We start from the raw sequence: 25,247 nt of genomic DNA, 5'->3' as shown, positions 1-25,247 counted from the left end.
GTATATAGGGGTGCTTTTGGCGCGCTGGAGCGAGTTTTGAGTTTTGTATAGCTCAGTGGGCCATTTAGTAAATTATTTACTTAACTAACTACGTTGTTATTAAAATAATACCGTGCATTGCGGTGATTGCAGTTTCTCTTTTCTAAGAATGTACCCTCCATGGCCAGAAACAAAGGCGGACGAGTAGCTCTGAGTTTCCTCCATGTGAAACTACGCTTCGCCATAAGGGAGTTAAAAACGTCCTTTCGCGAGGTTACTTGTGTGCCAAGTACTCCTTTTTCTCATGTTTGAGCACAAATGATACTCCATTTCACCGATATTACCTTCCACGTATTAAAGAAATGGCTGTAATCTCGGCCATACAGGAGAAACGTGATTAGAAAAATCCGTTTCTTTTTTAAATTACATTCTCATCGTTTGCTATAAAGCACCGTTTATAAGGTGCTTCGGTGAAAACGTCAAGTTGACTGCAGGCCGCTTGCACAGCGAGTTCAGCGCAGTTGTAACAAAAGGCCACGTGTTGTTTCTCGCAGAGGACTTCCATCGAATGAATGACTACATCGATTTGGAAGATATCGAAGAAGTGGACGAAGACGCGCTTTCCGAGACCGAACGAGAAAACGACGGCACTGGTAAGCGGGGCACCATTGGGATAAACTGCGCGCGATATTCAAATGCGAAGCTTTCGCTTCGATGGATGGACAGACGGAAAAAACTTTAACGGGGAAAGGACCTGCGGGGTTGTTAGCCTGAGTTCAGACCACCGGGGCATTATGTGCGGTGAGGCATAGCCTTTCCACCGCTGCCCGGGCCCGCTGGATAGCCCATAATTGGTCGTGTAGTTCCGAGCTAATCAGAGCGCTTAGCCATCGCTCCTCGAGAAGGTCCGGTTCTACCTTTTCCTCTACATATACTGATCTGATCTGTGTGCACTTCTATAAGACGTTTACCACGTCTGCGTGTTCGTGCTTGCAGAGCTTGCAGCTCGCGTCTGGATATTGTGTTGAATTTATTCTGTTTAAGTGTACTGAACGTAGTGGATTTCCTGGGCGCAGCCTCGTGGTTACAGTCTGGTCGGTGCGAGTATTCCCTTTCGCACGTCGCGTCTCTCAAGCTAGCCCAGCCACAACTTTAATCACACTTTAGCCGCACTTTAACCACGTTTGTTAGGTTGTCCTTTATGCGTTGGCGGCGACGGCATGAGACCGGCCTCACCCCCGCATCGAAGAGCAGGTATACGAGGCATGTCGTCCACCCAGGCGGCTCTGCTGGCTTCCCGGTGCCCCCTCCTCAGCGGCTGGTGCTGGAGCGCCAGCTGAACAAGAGCGTGCTCATCGGCTGGCTCCCACCCGACGTGGTGCTGGGCTCCCTGGAGGCTTACCACGTGTACGTGGACGGCGTGCTCAAGGCCACCGTCCGATCCGGGCACCGTACCAGGGCGCTCCTGGAGGGCGTCGACGCGGCACAGGTGATTCGAACGTTTGCAACTTCAATTCGTCTATCTTTCGCGGTGGCAGCTGCGAAGAGCTCAGCTGAGCTCTTCGATGGCTATAGGAGCGCACGGGTTGAGTGAGAGAGTGTGTTGAGAGAGAGAGACAGAGATAGAGAGAGAGAAAGGCAAAGGAAAGACAGGGCGGTTAACCCGAGATTATCTCCGGTTGGCTACCCTGTACTGGGGGAGGGGCAAGGAGATGCTATAGGTGAGAGAGAGAAGGATAAAAAGAAGAAGAAGAACCTAAACACACACACGCACGTATATACGAACTGTTTCTGTGGGCACTGTCACGCAGCCCGCAAAGGCGTTCCTAGTGCCGAGTGTTGAGCTTGCAGTTATAGTGAGGGGAGAATGTGCGAATAGCGGTGTGTGTGTGTGTGTGTGTGTGTGTGTGTGTGTGTGTGTGTGTGTGTGTGTGTGTGTGTGTGTGTATATGTGTGTGTGTGTGTGTGTGTGTGTGTGTGTGTGTGTGTGTGTGTTTGCGCGTGTGTGTGTGTGTGTGTGTGTGTGTGTGTGTGTGTGTGTGTGTGTGTGTGTGTGTGTGTGTGTGTGTGTGTGTGTGTGTGTTACCGACTACGGACCGCTGTTACTCACGCCTTTACAAAAAAAAAAGAACGGAAGAAGGAACAGCTAATATAGTCGACAGGACGGCGAATAACACCTGCAGTGAGGTCGAGAGGACGTGTAGATGTAAACTTTGCCATTGGGCAAACGGAACCGTACGAACGGGAGTGAAAAAAGCAACAACAAAGGCAATAAAACTGCAATCTAATCATGATAACAAAGGCCGCGGCGAGTGAAGCGATCGAGAAAAATAAAGCAAAAAAGAAACGCAGAAAGAAACGAAACAGGCATCAACGAATGGCACAGAAAACGGCACCGTCATCTCCGATGTGAAACCACTCGCCGACACGTAGGGGTCGCCTCAACTGCAGGGACCAGTAGAGGCGTTCGAGCCCGGATCGGTTCTTTTTGAGCAAAACGTTACGGTCGATTGAATACCGCAACGAGCCACTGTCGCACGCCCGTGCGCTGCGATCACTCCCTTATTGCGGGAACGTGAAACGTTCACGGTAGCCTGACTCCTGTACGCATTCGATGCGGTTCGCACAATGGGCGCCACGTGCGTCGGTTTGCGCGTTTGGAATTTCGTGAGCTTCACTCGTTTATTCTGGGGGTTTCTTCTTCTGGAATCTTGCTATTCCCTACCTTCGTACGTGGCCTCCAACGATATATTTTTGTATCGACGAAAACATATAAAACATTCTTTTTTCAATCAGTGCGAGACCAGACGCGTGCTACGGATAGTCCACCTTGTCCTTAATGGCTACGGGAGATGCATTGGCCATTCGAAAGGTCAGCTGCGTTAAAGCTAGCGTGCACATGTGTCTTAGGGAACGTGCTTGCTAAAGGTACCGCCCCTGTTTAAACGCCAACTGCAGCGAAGTTTCACTTTGGCTGAATCGGTTGTAAATTAGCAGTATATGCTATTGGAGCAATGTTGGCGAAGCCGCAGGGCTGATAATCCTCTAACCTCTTTTTTTTTTTTTTTGTAGCAGCCCTTTAAGATAGTCCTTGAGCAGACGGCGCGTGCATGTATAACGCTTAGCGGATTTGACGTAAATTTCAGCACGTCGCCTACGAGATATATATTTCAGCTCGCTGAGGGCCTTGCCTAATCTCGGCGATCATGCTGACGAAGCGCATCTGTTCTGCACGTTCTGCATCACGCGCTGCCCTCTGATGCGCGCACTCCTTTGTGAACGTGAGTCCAGCAGGGGCGCGCAATTGGAGCTGTTCGTTCGAAATGGCGTTGTTTCGGTTGCTGCAACGTCACGAAGTGGGCAGTCCGCAAAATTTGTGAGAACCGGAGGGAGAGAGCAGGCAGCCGGGCAAGCGGTGAACTCCCCGGAAGTTTACGTGCCTCGTTTCTCGTCTGCTTGTAGACAGTATACTACGACACGAAATGTTTCTCTCCTTCTTACGAATAAATATTTTTTAAAGAAATGCGATTGCTTTCTTTTCAAGCTTAAAGTCATTCTGGAATAGTAATACGTATGACTACTACAAATTTTAACTGTTAGTTTCTCTGCGCGGTCGCTATGTGGTGTCGCGCACGTCAAAAAAAAGAAAAAAAAGAAAGAAAGAAACGACGGCAACAGTGGCGCGCTTTTCAAGAAGCAACAACAACATGTCGTCGCACCACAATGTTCGACTGGGCCACCGGGTCTCGGCACATCAGAGGGAGCTGATCAATGCACTGATCATTTCGAGAAACGAAACCGACGCCGGAACTCCCTTTCTGCCATCTCTTCAAACGCATTTTGCACCTCCGACCACTCTGCTTCCTCCTCGAGCAACGTCAGCGCCCGTGTACTCAGATTTAGGGGCACATTAAAGAACCCCAGGTAGACAAAATGAATCCGGAGTCCCTCACTAGGGCGTGCCTCACAATCAGATCGGAGTTTTTGCGCGTAAGAACCCCATAACCTAATTTTAATCCGATCTTTTTGAAAAATACGCGGAATGAACTTTACGCGTTGTCCACACGTACTACGCGCTGCGTGTTAATGCTTGGTTTGCATGACGTTTTAACTGCATTTAGCGTTACAAAATGAATCGTGGGAACATGGAGGCGACTTTGCTCTTGCCACTTTTTCTTTTTCGCTCAGCCTTTCCTTCAGAGTTACTATAAATTATATGGTGCCTTCATACACTCTTAGAAATATTTACACCCTTTGGGTCGTATCTTGTCCCACAACAATAATCGTCATCTGTCTTGGCCGCGTTTCTTTTCTTTAACGCTGCGGGCCCGGTACTTCCCAGTCACGAACGGCATGGGCGTTATCAGTGTGACGCAGCTTCTCTAAAGGAAAGTAGCGAGCGCCGAGCTTTCAAGAAAGGAAACTCGAGCAAGACAGATGACGACTATCGTTGTGGGACAAGATAAGCCACAAAGGGTGTAAATATTTCTAGGAGTGTACGGACACACGCTCTAGTGCAACAATGCGCGCGCGCGTTTGTAGAACCTTCCTAATCACATCTGTCTGTCTTTCTACGTGTTGCCTAGAGGGCGCTGCGCGCTTCAGATGTGTTTGCCTTTGCGCTCGCTGTCGGCCACCTGCTACCATCTGTCACCATTTAGCTCAGCGTTTCGGTGGGTGGCTTTGGTGGCTGCGAGGCGACGTTTGGGCGCACAATTTTTGATTGCCAGGAGCGCGTCAGAGGAGCAATAAGGCCCGTATTGGTCTCGGCAACGAAAGCGAAATGCGAGAGAAGAATGGGCAGCGGTGTCTAGAAGGAGAAGAGGGAGCTTTGGCAATATCTGGCTTCGTCTGTTGGACGAAGATCTATGTAGGTGGAGCAAATGTCATGTTTGACCTCCCCGACTTACACTGTGGCTTAGCTGAGAAGAAAAGAAAGACATTTCATTTCCTAAGTGCGGGCCATTGCTAACCCTGCGTTGCCGGAGAGTGGAAGATCCATCAATTGCACAATGTTCAGTTGATTCTAGCTCGCTACTTCGCGAAATTTTTCTCGTCGCTGACTTTCATGTCCCCGAGTGAATACGTTGTTGTATTATTTTTTTTCCGTTCCTGCCTCTAGGGGGCACAACGTGAGTTAAAGGGCTACCGGCTATGCCTTTGTTAAACCTCTAACACAGCAGTGTTGTTAGAGTTTTGTTCATGGGTTGACTTCAGCTTGATTACACTAAGCCACCGGCAGTGACAGCCAAAGTAATCGGTATCACAGCTTTCGAGCGAATTTCCTTAAATTAAGTTGATCTTCCATTTCTTTTCTGGCTGATAGCAAACATTCACACAACAGGGGCTCCAAAACAGCACTCTCCCGATTCAGCTTGACTTAACATATACTTTAGCGTGGTTTTGGTGATTGTCGGTACAAGTCATTTCTCACGTATTCCGCGGCCTGGTTACGCCCTGCTCTTCCAAACGCTGAGCGGGGCTTGATCGTCTTGAGAAAAGTAATTTGCAATAAACAACGAAGCATTACGAAATCTCGCAATCTTGTAAGTCTATAACTTCTTCTACAATGGCCGCCATCAAGAACGCCGCCACAAGCGTACACCTTGCGCAACGGTTCTCAGATGTCGCAGCGCGGCCTTCCAAATATTCTTAATAAGCACAAGCTTGTTAGCACAAAAGAAAAATTATCTATCTATCTATCTATCTATCTATCTATCTATCTATCTATCTATCTATCTATCTATCTATCTATCTATCTATCTATCTATCTATCTATCTATCTATCTATCTATCGTTTTTCCTCTTTATTTTTTTCCTGAGTCATAGCAACGTCAGAAAGAGCTCTCATTGGCTACCAGCATAGTTACTAGATGCCTCGATGTTCGCACTGTGACCAGAAAAGGTGCGTGCGCGCGTGTATCTGTAAAGAGCACATGCTTTGACCCGTGACAAGGGGCCCCTTTCCACTATTTGCATGCTGCACCGCATGACGGCACTGCACAACGACGAAGCTGACTTAAAGGAAACGCCCATTATGCGGCACATATTAGACCTCTGCCTCACGCGCACTCTTCGACGCATGTCTTGATCTGAAGCGAACTCACTTAGGCATGCATCGCCTACACACAAGTTAGCTTGGGTTTAAACCTGTCTTCGGCTTGGTACCTAGCGCATAACGGCACCTAAGGTGAGGTTGTGCTGCATGACGCTTTTTCTTTTTCATTGCTATCTTTCTCGGGAGACTTGGAGCAGTTTTTTCGGGAGAGCTATGGCCGTTTCCGTACAATCGGAAGAGTCGGTCGGAATTCGGGAGCCTCCCCGGCAAATCGGGAGAGTTGAAAGGCATGCAAGGGCCTCGTACCAAGTGCGTTACAACACTACACACATTTTTGCAGGCTTGACGGGGGGCTTGTTTCTCGCAATACACCGTCGGGACAGAACGGGTCGCGCATTATTTGAACGAAGTGCAGGTGCTGTTTCGACACCGAAAACAGAAAACAAGAGAATTTGTGGAAGCTTTCGATGTAAGAAACAATCAGTATAAATGTCTGATCCAGCCGTCGACAAACCTTTGAGACTGTGAGTCAGCGCTTTTAGATCTATGATTACCACGAAATGATGCCTTTTCTTTTTAGCCTCATGGCTATATCGCAGTGCACGCTATACCAATCATGTTTGTTGATTTTCTTCTTTTTGCTCTTTGCTTCCTTTTACAGTCACTCGTGCGGTTAGCATATGCCATACATAAGCGCTTATCAAATAAAATGTTTCATCTGAAAATCGGCGATCTTGTCCGTCGCATATTGCGTCTTTCTTTCGTTCCCGTCAGTTACAATTGTACCCTTAAAACTTCAGTAAGTACGTAGCTTACGTGTAAGGGTGAAGCCTATTAGGAGTAACGTTTGCCGGTAAGTTAATGAACTCCGACTGTAATTTCGATTCCACTGACAAGCTGGCGCGCCAGTGCTATACGCTAGAGCATCTGCATGCGTTGCGTGGTTTTATTACACGAAACCGAAGGAGGTGTTTGACTGAGCCAGTAGCTTCATTCTTCGACGATTGTAGCAGCATAACTTAAGGAACACGGAGTTAAACACCATTTTTGACATTCATTTCCAACACTCTGAACGTTTCTGCTTGTTTCCCGCATCTGCTTGAGCAGTTGCGTCCGCGTCCATTCGTTCTTTCTGTGCCCGTGTTCCTTAAGTTCTGCTGCTACAATCCCCGAATAAACCGGACGCCCACGAGGTGCGGGAGCTGTCCTCTTTGCGGGAGCCAACGCGGCCCGAAGGGATCGAGAGGCGCTCGAATCGCATGGACTTCTCATGATCGATGACGGGAGGGCCTCGGGCGGCCACGTACTACATATACACGCACAACACACGTACGCAGTGAGGACGAGGAACGCCAAGTTGGGGCTCCCCGGTGATCACGCGCTTGGCTGAGCGTCGGCGGCGGAAGGACCAGTCTACCGGAAGCGGTATTAGGTGGCCCTCGCCGCTGCGTTCGGGAGCGCCTTTAACGAGGAAGGACCCGGGAACGCGTTGTTCCAGACACGTTCGTTCGTTCTCAGACGTGAGTCTGAGTTGCCGAGTAAGGTTGGGAGAAACGAAACGGGACCTCCGAGTCGCAACTCTGGGCTGCTCGTGACTATCTGGATTCGCCGTGAAGGACGCGCGTGCTGGTCGACAGTTCGTTGGTTCTGCGTCCAGTCGAAGGAAGGAAGGAAAGCAGTCGTATTGATACTGCTGTCTTCGCGTTGCGGATGAAGGCGAAGCTGATGAGTGGGCGAAGAGGACCAAAAAAACAATGTGGTCATGGCGCAGCAGCTCGTTCCCGTTTGCTTTTGCAAAGCTGGGAGGAAGAGGAACAAGGAGACCCGAAGGGAAGTGAGTTAGCATTGGTGAGACCAGACAAACGGCGCCGAGGCCATTCGACTTCAGTGCTCTCACAGGAAGTGGTTTAAGCCGTTAGCACCACTGTTGTTTTGGTCGTCCCCCAATACAACTGCGTGTGATTCCGCGAAAGAAACTTGTCGTGCTTGACCAAGCAACGAAGTCATTAGTAAGCAAACTAAGAAGCCGAGTAGCAACTGCAGATGTTTCTTGAACACTGCCCCACGATAGCGGCGTTGGTACAAAAAGAAAAAGAAAGGGAGACTTGGAAGTGATCACAACAGCTTTCGTTGCAAACGTTAAACTACTGATCTCCTCTCATGAAATATACAAACTAGAAAGAAATGCTAATATTGAGACATTGACCCGCAGAGAGAAAAATTATACTTTCATTCCGAAAACAGCAAAAAATGCTTACCACCTCATGCATGTGCATGATCGAGCGCAACAGAGAGAGAGAGAGAGAGAGAGAAAGAAAATAGAAGGGAAAGGCAGATAGGTTAACCAGATTAAGTGTCCGATTGGCTACTCTGCAAAGGGGGTGGGGGCAAGGGCAAGAAAGATGAGAAAACAAGAGATGATAAAAAGAAAGACCGCATCAGTTCCCTCACACTATAGTTTTTCGATCAATCCCGCTTCTCTTGAAAAACACATTAGCGCTTTTAAAGCAGTTTGGGCAGACATCGGCTGGGACCAGGGTCCAATAATTCTGGCTTCCGTAAGGGGACGGTTGTCCATCTTGTCGAGCGTGATGCTGACGTTTCTTTGTGCATTGAAACGGCTACAGTCACGCAAAGAGGTGCGCTGTCGTCTCTTTGCACCGACAATCTAGACATTCTGGACTCGTGGCCATTCCGATGAGGTAGATGTACGCGTTAGTAAAAGGTACCCCAACTAATAGGCGACAAATCAGAGTTGCTTCCCATCGGGGTAACTCAAGTTTTTCTTGAGCGTAGTAGTTGCCAGTGAAAATGTGTCCAACCGGGTCGCGCCGTCTGTATACCTGCAAACGATCGCTCAGCAAGAACAGAGTTCTTCACAAACACCGACAAAAGCTTTGCCTAAACCTATTCTTACAGCGCGTGGGATCCACAGGTATCGAAGGCCAGCTTTCGTCGTGTCACCATTCTTGTCGTTGCTGCATGTGGAATTACGCGGACGTTTCTTTCTTTCAACATTGGGAAGTCCGTGTAAGCTTACAGAGTTTGAAAATAGTTTGCGTGCGACACCGAATAGGCACACTGCTCACGGAATGAAATGCGACAGGGCGCATTTTAGTAGAACTCTGTATATCTGCACAGTACTCGAGAGTCCCACGTCATGCCGCTTCCGTGTTTCCGCCTTATTGTTCGGCTGTTCACGAGGGCTGTGTCTGTAACGTGGCTCTAATAAGGGATGTCAATTGTGCAAGAAATCTGCATCTGATGAGTGGCTGAGAAACATTTCGTTTGCTCATGTATGTTGAAAGTATGCGTGGTTATGCGTGCGTGTGGCATGTGTGTGTGTGTGTGTGTGTGTGTGTGTGTGTGTGTGTGTGTGTGTATGTGTGTGTGTGTGTGTGTGCGTGCGTGTGTGTGTGTGTTTGTGCGTGCGTGCGTGCGTGCGTGCGTGCGTGCGTGCGTGCGTGCGTGCGTGCGTGCATGCGTGCGTGCGAAGGTGCGATTCACACAGGACTAAAGAACCGCGCACAACATAGTACACAACAAAGCGCACCGCGCTTTGCATCGAATACAACGCTTCATTGCGAGTTGTTCGCTTGTCCCCCTCGTGCCGGTTTTTCACGCCGCTTTTGCGAGTCACGCCCCACGAGGATGCAGTCTCCACACTGACGTCGTTTGCGTTTATCTTGATGCAAATTTCTCATCTGCATTTTTTCTTCTTCCTTTTTGTTTTGTCTACATTCCGTTTCACTTCTCCCGACAGCCGCACCGGATCAGCGTGAGGTCAGTCCTGACCTCTGGCCAGCATTCAAGGGACGCCGCATGCACCATTGTCATCGGGAAGAGTAAGTGATGACCCGCCGTCGCGCGCTCCTACATCTTTCCTGGCATCATTCCCGCGCGCGAGATGCCATTTTCATCACGCTGCCGCGCAAACGTAATCATACGACGCCCGTACGCAGGACACAAAGAAGGCGCGTGAAGATAGAAAGACAGCGGGAAAATTGCTCCGCATAAGTATTACTACTTTTTTTTTAATAACTGCCATTTTTCCGGCCCATAAGTTCCGAGACAGAAATGACCCACGCATTTGTACATGCACGCACTGCCGAGAGGGTGCGCCACCATCGATTTCCGGGCCCCGGCGCCCGCGTTCCGAGGGGGCGGAATGCAAATAGGCTCGTGTAGTGGTGCCTTGCGTACGCATTACAGAAACCCGGATGTTCGTAATTTATCCGCAACTCCTTTACCACGTACGGCGTCTCGGGGAACTTCTGGGACGTTAAACTCCATAACTTCTTTTTTTCAATTAGAAGTAGGAAAGGTTCTGTAAATCCAGTCGTCCTCATTAGATTACAGTTACATTCCGAATTCCATTCTCAGGACGTCCTGTTGTTCTCAGCCGGAGACGTCTGAATCGCGAGCATCGCATTCGCGCTCTAATAAGGCGTATCTCTTAAGGCTAAAAAATGTGTATGTAGCGTGCCCAGTACTGATTATCGTTCTAATTAGCCCTTATTAATCACGTCGAGTTTAACCACAGCAGGCGTCCTTTTCTTCTTTGATTTAGGGCGTGTCCAGGATAATACGTCTACGTGTTCGCTGCAATTAAGCGAATGTTCAGTCACGCAAATAGCGTAGCCGAAACAAGGTTCTCTTTCTGGCTCGATATGCTCTGACCGCGGAGCGGTCACGCTTGTGGGCTTCCGCGAGCCAAGCAGACAGAGCCATCGTGAGCACCAACTCGGTAGAGCTCTATACAGTGGACTAATAATACATGTGGTACTAAAGCAAATACACGAATCTTTTGTGGACTTTTGTCGACGAAGCGCAATCTGCACCGTTTCGACAAGTGGACTTGTCTTCTTCAAGGTCTTGAAAAAGACAAGTACACTTGTCGAAACGTTGGCTCCTGCTTTCACCTTGTTCTCGTATTGCTCGTCATCTTGAATTTCCATCTCCCGCCTTCCCCGTGTTTAACTCAAAACAACATTGCGGCTATTATAGTGACGCCGCATTGAGCAAGTGCCGTTGATGAGCAAATATGGCCATATGTATGAGAGCTCGCGCCCGCGCTGTTGTGGTGCGAAACTAGGCTTGAGGGGTTCACCCAGGCCCAGGTTCGCAACAAAATTCCTTACCCAAGAACTGTTCACAAGTGCAGCTGTCAGAGACTCGCGATGTTGGGCAAGTTCTAAGCGAATGCAAATGACACTTATGAACGAGAAACTTTGTATACGGCCCAGGGGCCCTTTTTCACAAGACTTCTCTTTTGACACTATCGTCTGCGATCGGTTATCTCAGCCAGCGACAGTCTTGTCGTTATCATGCCGATGAGGAGAACAACGCCAGTGGCTATGGTGTTGAGCTGGTGAACGCGAGGTCGCCGTTTCGAACCAGGTCGCGGTGGCGCACGTTTCGAGGGGGCTGGAATGCAAGAACGTTCGTGTACCGCGGCTTAGGTGCACGTCAAAGAACCATGGCTGGTCAAAATTAATCCGGAGCCCACCACTACCGCGTCCCTCACAACCCACTATGCAGTGTCACGATGTTAAACTGAACAATTTTCTTACGTTCATTCGCGGGAGATTCAGTGCAGACCAATAAGGAAATGCCTTTACGTTAGAAGCTTTAGGAAAACAGGCCTGGAGGTTCGGATTCACAAAAGATTCCTTTCACTGGGCGGCCGCCTCAGTAAATGTTCTCACGAACCACTTTATGATACGAAACCAACAAACACTGACACCACTGAAACGCGAAATGCGTAGGTTGTGGGTTCGGTTCCCACCTTCGACAAGTTGTTTTTTCATCCACTTTAATTTCCATTAATTTATCATTTCTTTATTGCATTTAGTAAGCACAAGTAATTTCCCCGATGTTGTCCTTGGTGTCAGTGTTTGTTGGCTTCTTATGATATGACTAATAAAAATCGGGACCCTCGGTTAACCCCCTCTCTTCTCGTTTATGATACGAAGAGCTTGGTGAATGCTGACCCTGCATGAGTATTGCCGCTACGGGCCTCGAATTGTGTCACGTGTTGTTTGCCCTCGGCGTGTTGCGTTGCAAGCTCCTTGCGGGAATTCCCCTGCGCGCAGACGTTCCGCTGGCGCCGAGCTGCGTGAAGGCGTCGAACATCACCTCGACGACGGCCACCATCAGCTGGCTGCCGAGCAACTCCAACTTCAGCCACGTGGTGGCCGTCAACAGCGTGGAGATGAAGTCGCTCAAGCCGGGCACGTTCCGCCACCTGGTGACGGGACTCGCGCCCAACACCTCGTACCGGGTGTCGGTGCGCGCCAAGCCCGGCCGGCTGCTCATGTCGTCGGCCGCGGCCACGCTCACGGGCGCCACGGCGTCGGCCGACGAGCACGCCAAAGGCGCCGAGCCGCGCAAGCTCGCCAGCATGCTCACCTCGTTCGTCGACTTCAGGACGTTGCCGAAAGGTGCGTGGTGCACGCCCCCCACGTTTGGCTCTGTCTCTCTACACCTTATCTCCACCTCATGTGAACGTCCTTAACTCACTCAGGCCCTCCGCGTACGTGCGCGAGCTCACCGTGGCTTTCCTCCCCTCCCCCCTCTCTCTAGCTTATCTTTCTATTCCCTCTTTCCTGTTCCCCAGAGTAGGGTAGCCAACCAGGCGCATTTCTGGTTAACATCCCTGCCTTCTCTCTTTATTTCTCCTGATATCGTCTTACCTCTCCTGATCGACCGTAATCAAAAGAGAGAGAGAGAGACAAAAGTAAGGAAAGGCGAGAAGATTGTAACCAGGTGGACGTCTGGTTGGCTACCCTGTACGTGAGAAAGGGGTTGATGAGAGAGTGAGAGAGATTGAACTTTTATTCTGAGCGAGCACAGTTTGCGGCCTTGGTGGGTGGCCTCCTTATTCCAGGTAGCCGCGGGCCACGGCCATCTCCCGCGCCCGTTCGATGAGGCTGCGCTGTCTCTTCGGGTCCGGGTCTGATAGCTTGGCCTCCCACTGCCCTTTTGTTAGTGTTTGGGTGTGAATGAAAAAAAAATATTCGGCAGTGCCCATCTACAATGATCGCCCACGTTATGCGAGATCAATTTACACTGCGCAAATACTTTATGCAGCTTCCATTACAGCCGACCGGCCGGAACGTGGCGGTGCGTCTTTTTGGTTTTGTCGCTTTTGTAACCAAAGGCACTGCGCGTCTCTGGAGACCTTCCGACCCTCCATGCGTGAACCGCGAAATGCACGTCCATATCCTGACAGTGCGACAGTGGTAGTGCTCTTCCAATGCAGTGTCGCATGTATTCCGCGCCGCTTCTCGGCTGTACGCATGCCGATGAGGATGTAAGTACTCGCTTACCCTGCCCCAGGCCCATATTCGATTCCTGTTATAGGGGCTAGAAGTTCTTAAATCTCTTTACCCGGTCGTCGTATCGAGGCCAGATAGACAGACCAAAGTAGGGTAGGATAGCCAAAGAAATACGAGATCTCGCATTTAAAATGAGGGAGAAGGCAAAGGTGAAATGAAATAGTATCCACGTGCACAACAGAAGGGACAGGTTGTCTTCAGGCGTCTTCTTAACCATAGGGTAAAGGATGTTTTATAGCGGACAACACCCGGCGATTGGGGAATACTAACGTTGACCCATACATTGCGCGCAGATTATTAAAAAAAATTGTGAAAAGTTTCACGTCACATCTATAGTAAAGTCGTTCGCAGTACTTTCTTTCCGGCCGCGCGATCCGCTCGCAGTGGAAGGGTATTCGTAGCGATGGCGAGACTTGTGTTATCGACATTTTCTGGTGCCACGTGAGAGGTCGCGATGGAAAGGACAGTTGATTATAGCGCATTTCAATAGATACTACACAGGGGACAAAAGATTGGTAATTCATAGACAAGGGGCGCCATCGCGTTAAACGACTTACACAGCCAGACAGCTCTCACGCAGTGTTCTGCCACAGCACTGCGCTTCCGTCTCGAAGGTGGCGAAAGCCAGCTGTCGCGTATGGCCGAATTCTCTGCCCTCAACTTTCTTACGCGGGACACGGGTGCGCTGTGCGCAGGTATTCCGGACCCGCCCGTGGACGTCCAAGTGGAGGCGGGTCCACAGGAAGGCACCGTGCTAGTCACCTGGCTACCAGTCACCATCAACGCGTTGGGCACCTCCAACGGGGCCGCCGTCACCGGATACGCCGTCTACGCAGCCGGCAAGAAGGTCACCGAAATCGATTCACCCACAGGTACGTGTGCTATAGTGCCGCGCTTACACTTTACGCCTCTATAAGTTTATGTTGAAGGGACACTGAAGCATGTTGTCAGTCGAGTTGTAGTGACGGCGAAGGGTGCAGAACGGTCGAAAACCACCCGCCGTGGTTGCTTAGTGACTATGGTGTCGGGCTGCTAAGCACGAGGTCGTGGGATCGAATCCCGGCCACGGCGGCCGCATTTCGATGGGGGCGAAATGCGAAAACACCCGTGTACTTAGATTTAGGTGCACGTTGAAGAACCCCAGGTGATCAAAATTAATCCGGAGTCTCCCACTACGGCGTGCCTCATAATCAGAAAGTGGTTTTGGCTCGTAAAGACCTCATAATTTAATTTAACGGTCGAAGGCGTGCTAGTGCAAGATTGAACTCTTTATTGAGCAAGCTTGTGCCAAGCAAAACGAACAACATTCAAACCTTAACGATCGTGGGTAGCACAATTGTCGGTCGGCGAAATATGATCTGCGGATCACGTGCGTCAGTTATTTATGCATGCACGACTCATTGTACGTTCTATCATAATCGCGTGCGTTCCAGAATGTGCATTACCATGTTCGCTTCGCACACGCGATCTGTCTAGACAAAATGCTTTCGGTGTAGAATCGGCGACGACGTTCGAGAACGCTTATTGATATACGTGAAGGCGCGTCTTGCACCGAGTGATAACATTAGAACTGCTGTTAGGCAGTAAAAGAACAGTCACCTGAAAAGAAAAATAATGTACACGTGTCGGTGGTCCTCTCTTTAGAATCATCGTCCCATAGTCTCGATCCTGCAAACATGACGTGAAAGCGAACACGAAACGAACATTGGCATGTGTACATGCCACCGACAGATAGCCCACAAACAACAATACAAAATGAGGCGCACGCGCATACACTCAAAGCGCACACCGTCTGCGTTTGGCGTGGCTTTTTCGTGTATTGCAGTTTTTGAGCTATCCGTCGTAATAACGCGCGTCGCACGAAGGCTTGTCAGCACCCCTTCATCACACGGACATCAAGAACCAATCGCTTCCATGCAAGACATCCTTCGTTCTCGTGATTTTTTTAGCTAACATTCCATAACCAGGAATTTGAGAAATACTGCTATAAGCTGCATTTCTCAGTTCCACCACTTTCCTCTGTAATGCCCTTGGGCCTTGAAGGTATGCTAATAAATAAATGGAACGCGCTTTATCAGATCACCTAAATATGCTTCAGCATGGAGAGTAAAGAGCGATACTTAATCATTCTGTTGCAGTATTCTCTCAAAATTCCAGAATGTTACATTGCGGGAAGGAAGTTCTTACTGGTTAAAACAAAAACATGTATTTTGGCGCGACAATCTCGCCCCCCGTACGTCATTGTGACGTCACAAGTCATCAGTGCTTTCTTTTTTGGATTTCGGCCGTTTTTCGTGAAAGAAAAGTTCGCCATACCAGCTGAATCTAGTACTTGGTTCCGCTAGTATGTACCGTACACCTTTTTTGCCGAGAAACAATTATACATAGACCTAGATGGGCGCTGCGGGAATTCATGACGCCACGGCAAAGCGCTACGGGAACTTTGTGACGGTGCTGCCGCCTGTCTTCTGGCTCACCAAAGTCGCAGAAAGTGGCCGTTTAGCTACTTCTGGTGCGTTACTTCCTGAATACAGCCCAATTTATTAATATTCTTGAGCCTTTAGTGCCACTTTCATTTAAGCAGCTCCGATACGCTCTTCAAAACAGAGAAGTTGAAATGATCATGGTCTTTGCTCACGATATTTATCTGGCTGAATCGCGGTTCCCTATTGGCCGCCGCCGGCGCGATCGTCTTCTCATCACGACAGTCGTTATTATTAGTGGCGGGTGGCTGAGCGCCAACTACTACAAAATAACGTTATTGAGAATGAAGATTAGTGAAAAAAAAAGTTAAGTGCCACAGCATGTTCTGCTACTCCCCTGCGTCGTTTCGATTTATTTATAGATAATTTGTTTCGACATTACGGTAGCCCGGGAGGATACTGTTAAGCCATCGAGCGTTGTACAGTGAACCTATGTGGCCCAGTTCGGGTGAGCCCTAAATCAAAATGTTGAGCTCTCGCTAGTACAAGCTTGATTTTCTGAAGCCAAACGCCCGCAAAAGCTTTTAATATTGTCATCAGTTATAGTAAGCGTGACGCAAACTTAGCGCGTTCCTGCGAGTTTCGCGGATCCACCGCAACAAATCCTGTCGACTGCGCCAAATTTCTTACAGAACGAAATGTGACCGGGTTCGGGCCAGTCTTTACTGTTTATTTCCTTTAGAAACAGCCCTCCGCCTCTTCCAGTCTTTATCGTTGGTCGTTTTTTTTTTTTCTACTTAACACTTCCTTTTTTCGCCTAGCTTTTATTAGACACGCTGCTCTAGCGCTATATCTTGCCCGCCTTCCGCAAACAGAGGAACTTCACCGTGAAAACAACGCGTCAAACGAGGAGTGACACAGACTCTATGGCGAGCACTGTTTGTGCGCAGAGGAACAATCACTGTGCGCAGAAGTTGTGCTAGATTCAGATGTTCTTGAGCACATGATCAGCTGACGGAGCGATTTTATACGCTGATATTGAAGAATCTGTTTGTGTCTGTTTTTCTTTAAATAGGTTCTAGCGCCTACATTAGCCTATGATTGCTCATATTCTGGCACTCTAGAATGTGTTGTTCTGCAAGGGTTCTCTGACTTGCTTGCAGGCTGCGTTGGATGCCTAAAGCTTAGAGATCAACCACAGGACTCTGTGAGAAAAAAAATAACTTGGTATGTAAGCCTTACGGGGCAGTGTCAGCAACGCACAGAAGCACAAGTACCGCGCAGCTGCAGCTCCTATACTAAGGTTAAAGTGGTTATGAGGAAAATACTCAAATATGCGAGGATCGTATATTTTTTTAGTTACAAAACCATACACTCTATTTGAGGACAGAGGCTTGAAATTGTCGCATCAGTGCTCCATGACGTCATAGGTGTTGGGCAACATCACACAGGTACTACTTCAGAAATCACATTTCTTAACGTAGTAATAATAACGAACGTAAGCTAAAAACGTCTTTTCCTGCCCACGAAGCGCCCAAATGTACAGAAGAGGCTCAAAACCAGCAATGTCAAACTGTATTCGTCGATGCCGAGGCTCAACACCGACAATGAAATTACTTGTAGTTAGTAGTAGTAGTATAGCACAGACCTTTTATGCATATTGCAACACATTGTAGAGTAATATATACAGAAATAGATTCCCCAGTGCGATAGTGAAATAGTACCTCTTGTTAATACTCAAATTGTGTTACATTAGCAGCCCCTAAATAGTTGTGTAATGAATAGTTACAATAGTCCTAAAATAGTCAACATTTGCATTAATTATAAAATCCACTCCACTTTCATAGCTATTAGTAAATATATGTGTATTTTTTTTTTCTTTCTTACGCTGATCAGATGTGAAGATAGATTCTAAAGCATCACGTGTCTTCCCAATCCTTCCTTTCTTAATGTCCCTTTAAGGCATAGACCTTTGCAACGATGTCTCACTGGTCGTCGCCATAACGCCTTCTGGACCGCCGTGAGCCCAAGTGAATAATACATGTTCAGGCCGCCACAGCACGTGCTCTCGCAACATTCCAGAAAAGGGGACCCGTTCGCTATTGCGCTCCGGCGGGCTGATCTGCATGTATAGCGAGGTGTTGTGCGTTATCGAGAGTGGCCCGTTCGTTGATCTGACCCCTGGTGCATTGTTTGGGCTTTTCGACCCAGGTGACCACGCTCTTCTGGAAGTGACGTCCCTGCTGCCGTTGCACACGCGGGCCATCACCGTGCGCACGCGGGCGGGCGACTCGCTCTCCGTCGACTCCCTGCCCGTCGTCGTGCCCGACGAACTCGTGCACCCCACCCGGACGTCCAAGGTGCGTGTTGTTACTGTAGACTCTGGGAGCACTCTCGCGGCCCTCTCTTTCCCGCTGAAAGGGTGTGCTCGCTTGGCTCTGTTGCGCTTACTTGTTGTAGATAGACCGTGCAAAAGCGCCGGTACACTGTAAAATGATTTAAGCCCCCTAAAAAATGCGAAAGGGTGTAAATATGTATGTAACTCGCATCTTTACACCCTCTCTTGGCTGTGAGGGTGTGACATATAGACAGATTTACACTGCTCTCTTGCTTTTAAGGTTGTAGTTCACAAGGGTGTAAATCGGTCTCTAATTCACACATTTACACCGTTCTTGGGTGTAAGGGTGTGACTTATAGGTAACGATACACCCTTTTCTTGTTTTTGAGGGTGTAAATTCTTATACATTCACCGGCGTCGCGGAAACAGCTGTAACGCATTGAGGTGCCCTGTGAAGGCCGGCGGGCAATGGCGGCCGAGGTTGTGAAATGGAAGAAAAATGCGACACAGAAGCAGCTTCGCTGAAAATCCGGCTGCGAGGGCGCCCAAGTGTGCGTACGCTATTGTGAACGACCTTTCAGATGGGAACGCGAGTGCGCCACGCTCGAGAGTAGAGTTGGCCCGGGGCTCGTTTGATGCGCATTACAAGAGAAGGTTTCCAGCCGAAAACCCTGACATGACTTCGGTCCATGCAAGTGCTTTCTTCTGGAAGCCTTTTTCTTGGAGATGCTTTATAGCTACCCGATACGTCGGGCGTTTTGGATTGACAGATGCTCAGATTGATGCAATCTGGTGGGACCTGTCGGCATTCGTTGGGAACTTGTTGACAAATTGCTAGGTTCTGCAGGGTTGCTGGTATGGGACTAGCGTAACATTTTGCGACGCCATAACTTAGAGCGGCTCAGTGCGCCTTTCGTAATACTATAGCTGGCGTGTGTTGTCACACGCTGTGCTCTGAAGTGCCATTTCTGTGTTGTTGAACGTGTCGCTGTCAGGCCGCTTATCATGACTGAGGATGGCATCCTAGCATAATGTGCATTAATGCTTGTGGTTGGTTCGTTTCCTCACTCCGTCTTGCCGATGCACGCTGGCACGGTGTTATCTGGTTCTATCGTGCACATGCTTGCACCATTACGAAAGCTACACTTAAAGAAGTTTATTCATGCAGAGTTAAACCGTGGCGTGGCCTACTGTTCTTATTTTTCTAGCGGAAGTAGTTATTGTTGTCTTTTATTGGCCATGCCAATTACACCGACACTCCAGCCATACTCGTTGCGTCGTGTCTTTATTTCGCCGCCCTCTTCGGCTGGTGAAAGAGAACGCAAAACTGTATTTTCACACGCACACGCACACGCACGCACACACACTTTTCCTCTGTCGAACACCAAACGCTGCTGGGGCACTGGCACTTGAACGCAGGTTGACAAAAAAATAAAAAAACACTTTGCCGCACTGGCCAACGTCACTTTGGCACTGGCAACGCTTCACCAGATGTTCTCGACTGAAGCGATAATGGATATACGCGTATATTCAGCCACGGCCGCACGCTGGAGCGCCAGCATAGTGCTAGCATTCCAGTGTGGCTGTGGTCCGGCGTTTATATTGTCGCATGGTTAAAGTACTTGCAGGATGCACGTCGACGTGCCCATATGGGGCAGCGCATAGACTCCTCATTGCATAAACCGATAGAGTTCAACAATAGGTCCTTTAGCAGGCAGTCTGCGAGCTGGTGTACCGTGGGATGCCGCTTAACGTTTTATAAATCATCCTGCTGTGGTGCCTTTTATTTTGGTGCACCCTAGAAGTGAAACATATTTTAAGTTATCTTTGCTAGTCGCCGCCGGATGCATTGTGGTGACAGCGCGATTACGCTTGCGGGTAGTGAATTGAAACATTGTCGCGAGTCCAAATCCCGAAGTCACTGGGCATGGTCACCAAGGAGGATAAAGGCCGAAGGTACAGGGTCTGACAAATCGAAACATGGGTAAAACGTGAGCAGAACCTTCGAGGTGTTATGCACGAGAAGTCAAAAGTTAAAGCTCATGCTAACATTCGCACCGTCCAGTTGTGAGTGCACTCCAGCGACTACGGCAGGCAGTCGTCGCTGCGAGAGGGCCCTGCAAGAATTCAGTTTTTGCTAAAAGGAACTAATCACTGCAGTTCTTTGCGGGTGATATTTGTCGCCGAGGAGTCTCTTTTCGGAAAATTACTGATCTCGCTCTTTCTGTTCTTTTTTTCTTTTTTTTTAATGGGCGAAATATTTGGACTGCCACGTACGGCACATCGCATATCTCAGGTCTCTGAGCTAATTGCTAATTAAGACTCTGTGAATGCGGCATCTCTTCAAGCTTACCCTCAAGAGTGACTAATATGATACGAACAGGTGGACGTCTCATTTTCCCTTTATTCAATATGATGCATTAGGCAGGCACGCATCTAAACGCTTGAAGAAAGAACCTGCGTTCCTTCTTTCCACATCTCAGCTGTAATCGATGGCGTAATCTAATTTTGTATTCCACACGCTTGAATTACTTCAGAATTTGCTAAAATATCGACAAAGGTTTCCTTTTCCTTGCTGACCTCTCTCTATTCCTTTTGTTTTCTCTCTTTCCCCCCTTTGTGCGAGTCCCCGCCTGTTGCTGTGCGTGTCTCACGTGATATTTGTGCCAGAACTCGGACGGTAGTGACTCGGAGTCGGAGACCGAGACGGCAGCTCTGCTGCGACGGGTCAAGCGCCGAGCGCGCGCTTTCGACGCCCAACAAACGCAGGTATACCCGGCATGCAAATACTGCAGTGCTGACACGTCGTCGTCCTCGTCGTCTCGGATGGTGGTTGTGTGGCCGTACCCCGTCTGGTCTCTCCCCGTACAAGCGTAGTCGCCTTACAACTACATCGTCGTCATCGGCGACTGGTCGTCTAGCTGTCACGTCATGCACCCATGCATTCTGGTGTGCCGCACTCACTTATAGTCTGCACCTGCACACGCTCGCCGCATTTGGTACGTTTTCCCCCACGATCGGTGTTTTCTCGCCCACGTTCAGTTGACACGTACGCCATGTTGGCTCGCTTAGTGTCGTCAGTGTCGACATATACAACGCGAATTAATTAGTGGCCGTTGTCATTATAGCCCGCAGCTCTTATTTTCGTGCTCTCAGCGGATGATTTGACCAGCTGCTAGACAGTTAAGTACGATACCCATGGGCGTAAAAAGAAACGATTCAATCCGTCGTGCTACTAACCCTACCAACATACGAAAAGTATAAGAAATTATTTTCTTACATATAAACAAAACAGTGTTCTTGCTTCTAGTATCCAATCATCAGCGTTAAGATCACGTAAAAAATATAAAAATAAAATGCCATGTACAAGTATCCAACTGGTTTCCAATAAGTGTCAGTAGCAGAAGTAGCCAAGTTTTCAACAGGTCGGGTGATCTTGGCACAATTTTGTGCAGGATAAACGTGACACGCACGACTTGGCATACCGGTGCAGCACGCAACGGGTCGGAAATAGGGCGGCTTCAACTCTGCTGGTACTGCTGGCCTTACCTCGGATTGCACGCAGGCTTAACACTGACTCCGTTTGCTGTGCTGCTCTATAGGGCGGACTATTGGAGCCCTTTGGAAGCTGCTTGAAGACTTGTTGGATGCCGCTTATTTGTAAAACCCTTCTTACGAGGCATCGGACAGCTCTCTGCGTTCGTGCGTTTCAGACGTCGGTTGTCCAAGGCAGATAATTTTATTGCGATCGCAATTATATGGACACTACAGGTGCATTTCTGCCATCGGCGTCCCTCTGAGGTTCCGTATAAAGTCCAAGGGCGATAAAATCATCGCCGCGCGCCGTATGCTGTTTGTGCTTCTGAAAGTGTGCGATGGTAAGGTGCTGATCGCGGCCGAATCTCGCGCACGCAACGGACGAAAGCGATGAGGAAGCGCGCCACCTTCCGTCGCGCACAAGGCTTGGATGGGAGGGAGGGAGGCGTGTTCTACTCCAGGCGACCCGGGTGGTCGCGCGCGCCCGGCCGGGCCGCTGTATCTTGAAAGCCATCATGAAATATAGGTGCATAGTCCGCGCTGGATGTGTTTTCGAGGCGTAGTTCGCGCTGATGCGAGCGGCAGCACGAAGGTAGATTCGCTCGCTGCTGCTGCCTCGTTTCCTCACTGCAGCTCTTTGACAGCGAGTCCCCGCCGTCACCGACGGACATGTGTTCATGTTTCCTTGTGCATCTCTGACCCCAAGCTTGTTAATTTAGTTAGTATGCCTATGTTTACAAGTATATACGAACGATAAAACTACTTTCCTTACTTCGTGTAGCTGTCCACTAATTTGCTATGGCAATCGATACTTCGCCTTTCGGGTGAAACTGCGACTTGTTTTGTCTCACTCTTAGAAAACACTCCCGTCGTCTCCTCCTAGAGGATCAGTTTGTCGAGTCAGTGCCAACGGGGCTGCGAACCGATCCGTGCATCAAGCCGCGTTGTACCCAAAATGGTCAAGGTGCCTCCATGTTTTTAGTACGGCCATCTCTCCAACAATCATATATAAAACTACTGCCGGCTTGAGGGCCTCCTTGAAACGCTTAATCAGCTTAGTCTGATGAAGCGTTCTTTCAAACGTTCGCTAATTTTGCGGTTACAGGATGATTACTAGTAGCGAAAATGAACGCCAAACTTCCACTTTTATTTAATATTTCGCTGCGAATCCTCGGTACCGGTGGCCGCGTCAGGGTGATGTCATGCATTCCAAAGTATTTCCTCATATTTTGGCAGTTATGGCGGCGCCCCAATATGAGAAAGAGGTTTGGGGGTTTGCAAGAAAGAAAAATGATTCAAATATGACACGTGCTGTCAAATCGCGTGCTCGTGGCGGCCGGCTCGCCTCATAGAGCGCGGCCGAAGAAAAAATTGAGAGAGGAAAGAACGACTTGGCAAACATTGGTAACAAAGTGAAACTTCGCGTTTTCTTTTCTTTTCTTGTCGTTGTCCATTTGTGTTGCTCTCACACTTGCACTGCGCTGTTCTATCCTTGCAAAGTCCGCCAGCACTTTGTCTCCTCGCGTTTTCGTCGCCCGACCCAGCACCCTCGCGCTCGCTGTACTACCTATGGAATTTGTGTGTGCCAGCACGGTAGGGTGTGGCAAGCCAAGAGCACTTAGTGTTTCTAGGTCTTCACTGGCTTGTAGCGTCGGCTGCGTGGCAACAATGAAATTTAGCTTGGTTCGCTTTCCGTATTTCAGCCGACCCTGCAATAAAGATTTAGGTCATCGAGGCTCTGTGGGGCACGTTCGTGCAAAGGCACGGATAAACTGAGCCCTAATCTACTGAGCCATTCGTACTCAAGAGCGATTAGATAAGGACGACCGATTGGAAATCATGCTAACCAATGACTTGTCGGCTGAAATTACTCGCAGAGATAGATTGTGGCTGAAATGCTTTGTGAACCCAGCCTACAGTGCGACATGCACTTCACTCTTCGCTCTCAAGGACTGATTTCTTTCGGCCACTTTCTTTGCTGTGTGCCATTGATAAGGCCTATATTAAGCCACACCTACCTCTGTAAGCTCAGACACTGCGTTTACAGATTTTATTTATTTGTTTCGATCGTGTGTAAGCCGATCGGGGATCCGTAGTGGCTGTTGCTTGTCATGGTGTCGATAAAGTATTTTTCCATTACACCACGTGTTACGCGTAAATGTATGTATGCTATCTCGGCATGTTTACGTTTGTGAAGCACCGCAGCTGCCAATAAATGATCGCTGATACGACCTGCGTCGTCCTCTGTGTTGCATTGAATGTCTCACAGTTGTATAGCACGCACGTGTAATGGTTTGTGTGCCTTTTACGGCGAGTCGTTCTTTTTTGTGTCATTTGCCAACTGTACTTTTTAAACATGTCACCTGTAACGCTAAGCCTCTAAGAGGCTGACTCGCTTGATGCGTTATATAAGACGCAGCCGCATTTCCCCTGCAAAGATTCGTCCTGTATGGTTTTCCTGCATCAGAATATTCATGTAAAATATAGGCGATAAGGCAACCAGAATTAGCTGTGTTAGTCCATACGATCGCTGTGGTCTGCTGCTACACACGTCTATCGCGCATCATTCCTGGGAGTGGCTCACTGAAAACGAAATTTAAGAAGGCGCGAGTGACTTGCATATTCAGAGCCCGGAGTTCAACTTTTGTCAATTTTTTTTTCTTGCCTGTGGCAGCGAGTACATTGTGATTCGAGGTGGCCAACGATGCTTTAAAGGGAAGCTGAAGAGTCTGTCGAATTCAATAAGACGCTCATATACGGATGCGGGAACCTTATAAACCATGTCGGTAAAATTTGGGTTTTTGTTTTTCAATTAGGAGCGACGTAATCGTCGGTTGAAATTGCGCTGTAGCTCCGCCCCCCTTTGAGTGAGCGAGCGGAGCGGAAACCGGAAACCGCGGTGTTGTGACGTCAACTCTGCTTCGTTCCTTCGCAGCGTCCGCGACCGTGCCTGACCGCGCTTGTTTCTGCGTGCGTGCCATCGTGTATCTGCTTCGATCGACCCTGCATTCCTTTGTTGGTGCGTCTGCGTGTATGTAGAGTGGTAGTCAACGTGCGTGGTAGTCAACGTGAGTGGTAATCAACGTGAGTGGTAGTCAACGTGAGTGGTAGTCAACAGATGAAGGTCGCTACACGTACCGCATGAACCGGGAAGCTTTTCGCGCGTTTAAACCGTCTTTGTAGATTGCCGACAGCTTTGGACAGCGCACAAATGCCGACGATCGCATCCCCGCTTACGTTCCACGAGGAGGCATGCAGGAACACAACACTACAGTTGTTTGACCGGAAACTAGCTCACTAGATCACCGAAAGATCGCCGAGATCACTAGATCGCTTTGGAAAAAACACACTCACTAAAGAGCATTTCCAACACGAGGAGATCACAAGGCTTTGCTTTCGTTCGCGTCTAAAGCACTGCTCGCACCAGCATCGTTTGCTTCTTCGAGAGGCCGGCTCTTCGCAATCGGCTCGTACATGTAGGGAGTAACGCCGAACTCCTCAGAAAGACGCAGTCTCTCTAAATTTTCCATTACCGTCTCAGAAAACAGCACCAAACTACCTGGCACCGCGCT

At 49.0% G+C, this 25,247-nt stretch overlaps 1 protein-coding gene across 4 annotated transcripts in view; it reads left to right on the top strand.

Annotated features, from left to right (window-relative positions):
* Window positions 1-25,247, top strand: part of Rbp (RIM-binding protein) — a 471,200-nt gene that overhangs the window by 408,253 nt on the left and 37,700 nt on the right. For all 4 annotated transcript variants that reach the window (XM_065430255.2, XM_065430253.2, XM_065430254.2 and 1 more), the window contains exons 20-25: window positions 534-632; window positions 1,260-1,468; window positions 9,801-9,882; window positions 12,133-12,480; window positions 14,073-14,249; window positions 18,012-18,160. In XM_065430255.2, the coding sequence (XP_065286327.1) occupies window positions 534-632; window positions 1,260-1,468; window positions 9,801-9,882; window positions 12,133-12,480; window positions 14,073-14,249; window positions 18,012-18,160 (1,064 nt within the window). The remainder of the gene's footprint in view (window positions 1-533; window positions 633-1,259; window positions 1,469-9,800; window positions 9,883-12,132; window positions 12,481-14,072; window positions 14,250-18,011; window positions 18,161-25,247) is intronic.

Source organism: Dermacentor albipictus, chromosome 2 (assembly GCF_038994185.2).
Source record: "Dermacentor albipictus isolate Rhodes 1998 colony chromosome 2, USDA_Dalb.pri_finalv2, whole genome shotgun sequence".
Lineage (NCBI taxonomy): Eukaryota > Metazoa > Arthropoda > Arachnida > Ixodida > Ixodidae > Dermacentor > Dermacentor albipictus.
This window is presented reverse-complemented; position numbering and strand designations above follow the sequence as displayed.